At 31.8% G+C, this 7603-nt stretch overlaps 2 protein-coding genes across 2 annotated transcripts in view; one reads left to right on the forward strand and one right to left on the reverse strand.

Moving 5' to 3' along the window:
* HELRODRAFT_158435 (hypothetical protein) lies at positions 1-495 on the forward strand (the record flags this gene model as incomplete). The annotated part of the gene is made up of 1 exon (XM_009010502.1): positions 1-495. The coding sequence occupies one exon, from the start codon at positions 1-3 to the stop codon at positions 493-495; it is 495 nt and encodes a 164-aa protein (XP_009008750.1).
* Positions 496-2499: 2004 nt separating this feature from the next.
* Positions 2500-7603, reverse strand: part of HELRODRAFT_105206 (hypothetical protein) — a gene marked incomplete at its 3' end in the record, with an annotated part of 11504 nt that continues 6400 nt past the window's right edge. Inside the window, exons 8-9 of the mRNA XM_009010503.1 lie at positions 2667-2751; positions 2500-2582 (exon numbers count right to left, since the gene is read on the reverse strand). Of these exons, the coding sequence (XP_009008751.1) occupies positions 2500-2582; positions 2667-2751 (168 nt within the window). The remainder of the gene's footprint in view (positions 2583-2666; positions 2752-7603) is intronic.

Below are 7603 nucleotides of genomic sequence, written 5' to 3' on the forward strand. Positions count from 1 at the left end.
ATGCTTGTGATCTACCTCTTGTTACTAGCGGCAGTCAATTTCATAGAAGAGGCGCACAGTGAAAATTGGCACCGTTTCGATGTTAAAGACGATGATGAAGCAGAAAACCAATATGCGTTCAACAAGCCAAAAGCAAACGGTATGAATGAACAAGTTCTTTCGAACGTCCGAATGGATAGAAAAGACTTAAGAAGCGTTCAACCCATAAATTTCAGAACAGTTGATGGATTGGCAGATGATAATGGCGTTGAAATTTCAAAAAGACTTCTGCTAAGAGGAGATTTGGGAAAGAGGTTTAGAGAATTATCTGATGCAAACTACGAAGAAAATTATAAATTTATCACAAAAAGAGGAAAATTAAGGAAAGACTTAGGTAAAAGATTGATATTGAGAAAAGATTTAGGAAAAAGGGGTATTTTCTTAGAAGGAGCAAAAAAGCCACCCAGATTGAGAGTGGATCTGGGGAAAAGATTTTTACGAAACGACCTGGGTTGAAATACGTGATAAAACTAAAAACGTCGTTTAACAATTTCTTATAAAATGTTATACTAACATAATTAAGAACATACGTTGATTCAAATTCAAAGTAAACTATTTCGACAAATAAACAAATTGAATAAAAATGGCTTTAAATTATAAATTATTCACTTATTACTGCCGCTAGATATTATATGATGTTTCGGCAAGGAAACTTACATCGTGAAATCAAAGTAATTGACATAAACCTTAAAAAATCAATGGAAAACAGCATACATAACTAAAAATGTGTACGGATCATGATTATTTTTTAGAATATATATATATATGTGTGTGTGTGTGTGTGTGTGTGTGTGTGAGTTATTTCAATAAAAATAATAATAAAATTTCAATTACAATAATATTAGTAAAAATTGTAATTAATAATAATAAACTCTTTATTTATAATAACCACAACAATAATAATAATAAAAATAATAACAATCACGTAATATTTAATAATTTCAGAAGAGTTATTGTGCCAATTTAAACTAAAAATTAAAGAAAACGTTCAATCAGACTAACGATCTTCAACAATCACAAAATACAACTTTAAAAAAGATTATAAAGCCTAGCGAGCGAACACAAAACAACACAACAACGTAGTACATCTACATGGAGCAAGAAGCGCTCTCGATGACCAAAATATTGATACCCAATCAACAAACAATGATCTGACGAATTATTATCATCAACTAATCTAATCGTTTTAGCTGTATCATTTCAATCTAAATCAATCAACCAATCAATTAATCAGTTAGCCATCTATGATAAATCAATCTATATCGATCAATCTATATCAATCAATCAATCAATCAATCAATCAATCAATCAATCAATCAATCAATCAATCAATCAATCAATCAATCAATCAATCAATCAATCAATCAATCAATCAATCAATCAATCAATCAATCAATTTATAGCAAATCGAAAAAGTCAACAAGTTATCTAACCAATTGCGATTTGATGAATGGATCTCAAATTGATCAAACATTAACAATAAATAAGTACTATAAAACATCAAATTGTTAGATTCGTGAGAAAAAAGTTTTTAACTAACGAAAAAAATATTTGTTGAATACTATTTAATTATTAACGGGTAACTTATTAATTAATCGTTATTAATTAATTCGTAGTGTTGGCCTATAATACACACAGGTCATGAATGTTAAGTAGCACTGTTCATGTGATATGCAACATTAGAAATCCAATAAGTTGTGCAATGATATAATAAATTAGAGACGAATACAAATTTTCCTTCTTCGCCAACGACCATGAGCGGACTAGTTTATGAAAAGACAATTCAATACGGTGATGTAGGTTAGTGCCAATGAATGCAGTCACTCATGCATTGATGTTTATGCAAACGAATGAACAAAACAAAAAGCCAAAAACTCTAATCACATCTACTTATATAAATATATATATATATATATATAAATATATAAATATATATATATATATATATAACACGTTCGGAAATAAATGATGATTATATAAATATCTAAAGAAACTTTTAAAAATCCAGTTCAGAATCATAAAAAAATTAAGTCACCAGTGTAATTAACAAAATTTGAAAACGAAAAAGACAAACACACAAAACATTTGCTATAAAAACATGACACCAATTCAAATTGTACGATTTCATAAAACAAAGTTAACAAAATTATCAACAATTTGTACCAATAAAATCAACAAGATGTGCTTAATTAAAGGTCGATTCGATTCAATCCAGTCATTTTAAAAACCGTTGTTATGAAAATTGAAATGATTTTTGTAAACATTCAACGTATTCAAACATGGCAATAAGACGGCCGCCATCACCTTCTGCGTGTGGCGCAGCGTAATAAACTTGGCGTTTTTAGTGTTATTAAACATCGGTTTTTAATTTTTAAAATAAAAATAAATTGGTGAATGGATTGACCATCAGTCAAAAAGAGCTTCGGTCAAATAGAAAAATAAATGAAGTAATGAATGTATTCAATTAATCCCTCCCTGCTCAGCTTCAATCTGCGACTTACTAATCGATTCTTTGAACTCTGCCAAACATGGCCAATACACCCCTGGTGATGAAAATGTTTTTATTCTTTTTATCTTTGAGCACTTCAATATGAAAATTGTTGTCCACGAAAAAAAATAAAAACCACCTTGAATGTTGATGGTCATGTCAAGCACTTTGATGGCTTGCTGGCATGGAGGCCGACACAATTCTTCCGGACTTATAGGCTTCAACTGATCAAAAAGTTACGTCATTTAACGCCAGTTGTTAAAATTTATTTAAAGTAAAAGGATATAATCGTAAAATAGAACAAAAAATATTTTCAACAATATCAGACATAATAAGAGTTGTTTTTAGAACATGTAGAGATAATTTAATAGACCGCACCTCAAACGCGTTTAGACGCAGATAAAGTGCAAAAAATGTTTTTTTTTTTATATAAGAAAACAATAATGATTTATCTAAACGGTTAACAATTTTTAATATTAGAAGATTTATATAAATATACTATTATTATTATTATTATTATATGATCATTTATATAGCGCCTATTAAAAACATTCTCATAGGCGCTTTACAACTATGGCAATTTTCTACAAGGAAAAAAGATATGTCTTCAATTGACTTTTGAACTGAGACCAGACCGGCGCAAAAAATATGGAAGTTCATTCCAATGCCTTGGTCCATAAACTGCAAAACTACGTGATGCAATCTTTAATTTAGTAACTGGGATCACTAACAAATTTCCCCGATCTGATCGTAGGCCAGTTTTTAAAGAAATCGATGATCTGTCAATCAACATTTCAGACAGATATTGCGGAGCCAATCCGTTTAAGCATCTATAAACCAAAACACAGACTTTAAAAACAATTCTTTTGCTGACCGGCAACCAATGCAATTCCGACAGAAGTGGGCTAATATGTTCAACACGACTAGCACCAACAACAATTCTTGCAGCTCTATTCTGAACCATCTGCAACTTAGCAATCTCATGTTTCGAAACGCCATAAAACAAACTATTATAATAGTCCAATCTAGAATGTATAAACGAATGAATCAGAGTAACCATGGTTGATCTGTTCAAACTCTTTTTAATTCGATACAATTGCCGCAATTGAAATGAACAAGATTTTACCACCTTTATATGTTCACCCATACATAGATTTTTATCTATTTTAAAACCCAAAACTGTAGCCATTTTTCCAAAATCAATAATCATGTCACTTATTTTCACAAAATCAACGTTAATCCTAGAGGTTTGCTGCCAGGTTCCAACTGGTACCAGCTGAGTTTTTTCCCGATTCAATTTTATACCATTCAAACCCATCCAGTGCACCCAAACAATCCAACATTCTTTCAATCAGAAAATCAAACTCCCCAGTCGCCGCACTTGCAATTATCTGAACATCATCTGCATAAGCAAAACCCTTTAAAGAAAATTCATCAATGAGATACATAATATCGGCTGTATATAACGTAAAAAGAAGCGGGCCTAAAACAGACCCCTGGGGAACCCCAGACAAAACATGAACTGTATTTGACCAAGAATTATTATAATAAACCTGCTGGGTACGTTTGCACAAATAAGATTTGAAAAATTCCAAAGCTAAGTCACAGACACCGTAACTTAAACATAATCGACGTAACAGTGTATCATGATTCACACAGTCAAATGCGGCACTCATATCAAGTAGAGTCAGAAGAGAGACCTTATTGCGATCAGAAGCCTCAAAAAGTTCCGACAATACCTGTAACAAGGCCGTCTCCGTCGAATGAAAGCGTCTGAAACCAGATTGATTATTCGGAAAAAAGTTATTATCATTTAAATACTTTAGAAACTGTTTATGAACAATTCTTTCTAAAACCTTCGAAATAAAAGTTAAATTCGAGACAGGTCGAAAACTTTTAAGTTCATTCATGTCTAAAGACGCATGCTTCTGAAGAGGAATAATAATTGCATGCCTATAAACAGCTGGAAATGTGCCTGTTGACAGACACAAATTAATTAATTCCGTAAAATAGGGCAAAAAATAATCTATATATTGTTTAAAAATATTAGCAGGCATACAATCAATCATACAAGAGGTTGACGGAGAACTAATTACAAAGGTTCTAACTTCAGACTGCGATACCCGCGAAAATTCACAAAATTTTATGTCAACATTAGACCTACACTTTATAGTAGGCTCTCCAGCTACAGATATATTGTTTTTTATCCCTTCAATTTTTTTAATGAAAAATTCAACAAAATCGTTAGCTGTATGGGTCATAGTACAATCATTTGATGACTTTTTACATACAATGTTATTTAAAATTCTCCATAACTTTTTAGGATCATTAGCATTTTCATCAACCAATTTTTTCCAATAATTTTCTTTTTTCTCCCTGAAATAGTTGTTTTTTAACCTTAATGATTCAACCCACAATTTTTTGTCCCCCATTCTATAATGTAATCTATATTTTCTTTCTGCCCTTCGACAATCACGCCCTATCTTACGACACTCACCATCATACCAAGGTGCAGTCGCCACAATTTTTGTTTCAACCATATGAATCGGTGCAACAGCATCAGCAATTTTTAATAATTCATTATTAAATAGCTCAGCAGCTTCATTTGCATCAATAATATCACAAAATTTAACAATTGGTGATTCTTGAATTAATGAAACCAATTTATTTTTATCAATTCGATTCCAAGAGCGCACTGATTTTTTCATCTTACGAGAAAGCGGACGTGATATAGGCAAACACGCCGTTATCAAACTATGATCCGAGTGTACCCCACTCGGATATATCTTGATATCATTAACCGACATTTGATAACCAGACACGATGAGGTCTAGTAAATTATGCGTAGGCTCATTCATGACATTACGCATTAGAAACAAATCAAATAAATTATTAAGGCGGATAGTGTGACCACAATCACTTTTCTCAACATGTATATTGAGATCACCCAATAAAATTACCTTATCACTTAGTGATGTTACAAATTCTAATATTGAAGACAATTCCTCAAAAAATGATGAAGATATCATTACAGAGCCAGGCCGATACATCGCCAAAAAAAGTATTTTAACTTTATCAATTGTCAAGGCAAGACAAAGTGCCTCAAATGATGAAAACACAGGTACATTTATTTTTTCAAATTTGTAACAATTTCGAAAAAAATTATTAACCCCCCATGGTATGGATCATTACTCTTAAATAATCAACAAACATATATCCAGGTGGCATTGACATTTTCACCGATATATGATCAGAGGAACCATGCCAAGATTCAACGATAACAAAAATATCCAGCCCCTCCATTAATAATTGATATACATACCCCATTTAGTAATAATTGACCTAATATTTAATAACCCAAATTTAACCCCATTATTAAACAACCCAACACTATATTTATATGATTTTACACCTTCACCTTCTAAGTTAACTCCATCTTTTTGAATTTTACTATTCTCCATTCCCCCAGCTCTCGCCTGACCCTGTATAAAAAACCCATATGGTCATTCGCCTCTTTTTCCTTTGCCTTATCAATCATTTTTTTCAACGACAATCTTTGCTGGGGTGTCAAATCATGTCTAATTATAATTTTATTCAAATCAGAATCAAATGATTTGATTTTGAACAAATTTTTCATGATGGCAGTTTTGGTATTGCTATTTCTGACAGCAACCAACAAAGGCCGTGGTGACTCACCTTTTATTCCCAGTCTACTTATTTTGAAATCATTAGTATTTTCAATTAAATCACATGACAATTCTTTACTTTTTTTTAATACAACATTTTTTTCCTCAACTATTGTACCTTGTTCCTTAAGACCAAATACTAATATATTATTTTCTCTCTTTTTCCGCTCACTCTCTTCATCTAATTTTCTACTTACATTCATGACCTCGGTATTGACGGATTTTATTTCATTTTTAAATTCACCTTTAACAACATCAGCAAAGCTCACCTTCAACTCTTTTTTCATTATATCCATTTCTTTGGCAAACTCAGGACCGACGGCCACACTATCTTTTCCCAAATTATTCAACAATTGTTTCATTTCATTTACTTCAGAAATGAGCTGTTTGTTTGATTCACGAATAGTAGCAATTTCAACTGCAGATTTTACAAAATGTCTATCAACATTTACTAAAGCATTGTCAAAATTTTCGAAAATTTCCAGACAGTCATCGCAATGAAATTTCACATGTTTCATTTTAAACACAGGTAAATAGGAATCAGATATGTTTACACACTTTGTGTGCACATGAAATTTGCATGAACTGCACTGTAATTCTTTTCAATTCTTTTAATTTCATTTTTACAACAAGTGCACACTCTATCATTAGCATTCGGCATGCTATCAATTGTCCAATCACCAACAACCTGAATATTGTACAACGCAGCTTAAAACGAATATACCAAAAAAAGAAAATTAATTCAACTTAAAAAATTAACAAAAACCCCTGTAATATGGGTATTAACCGAAAAATTGAATTCTCTGAAACTAAAGTGAATAGTCCGTCCAAAAGTCAACCGAAAATACTCAAAAACTACTCGAAAAAACGCCAAAAATCAACAGCAAAAAACAATTGACCAACAGCTAGCAGCTAGTACGTATGTATTATATATATATATATATATATATACATATATATATATATACATATATATAGTTAATCAACTGACGGACAGTATTGTTTGCTGGTTTAGATGATATAAGGGACGAATGCCGGCAACACCGTCTGCGGTGGTTTGGTCATGTCAAACGAAGTGGAAACAGTGCCACAACTTCTCTTGCAGATGTTGAAGTACCTGGCACACGTCCCAAAGGCCGTCCAAAAGAGTCCTGGTCGCAAACAATCGAGCAAGACATGAAAGCTCTAAATTTAAATGAAATACAACTGATCGTCTAATTTGGCGCAAAAAGTTGATATAATTATTGATGAAAATCACAGCATGTTCGGCGTTAGTTAACTTCCTGTCTAACTTTTCGATTTTTTCAACTGCTAGTATATATATATATATGTTGGTAATAGACCATAATTTTTTTAATATTCTATAAATTCTACCGAATGTTTGGCGTTA

The sequence above is a fragment of the Helobdella robusta genome, assembly GCF_000326865.2.
Source record: "Helobdella robusta unplaced genomic scaffold HELROscaffold_1, whole genome shotgun sequence".
In the NCBI taxonomy this organism is placed as follows: Eukaryota; Metazoa; Annelida; class Clitellata; order Rhynchobdellida; family Glossiphoniidae; genus Helobdella; species Helobdella robusta.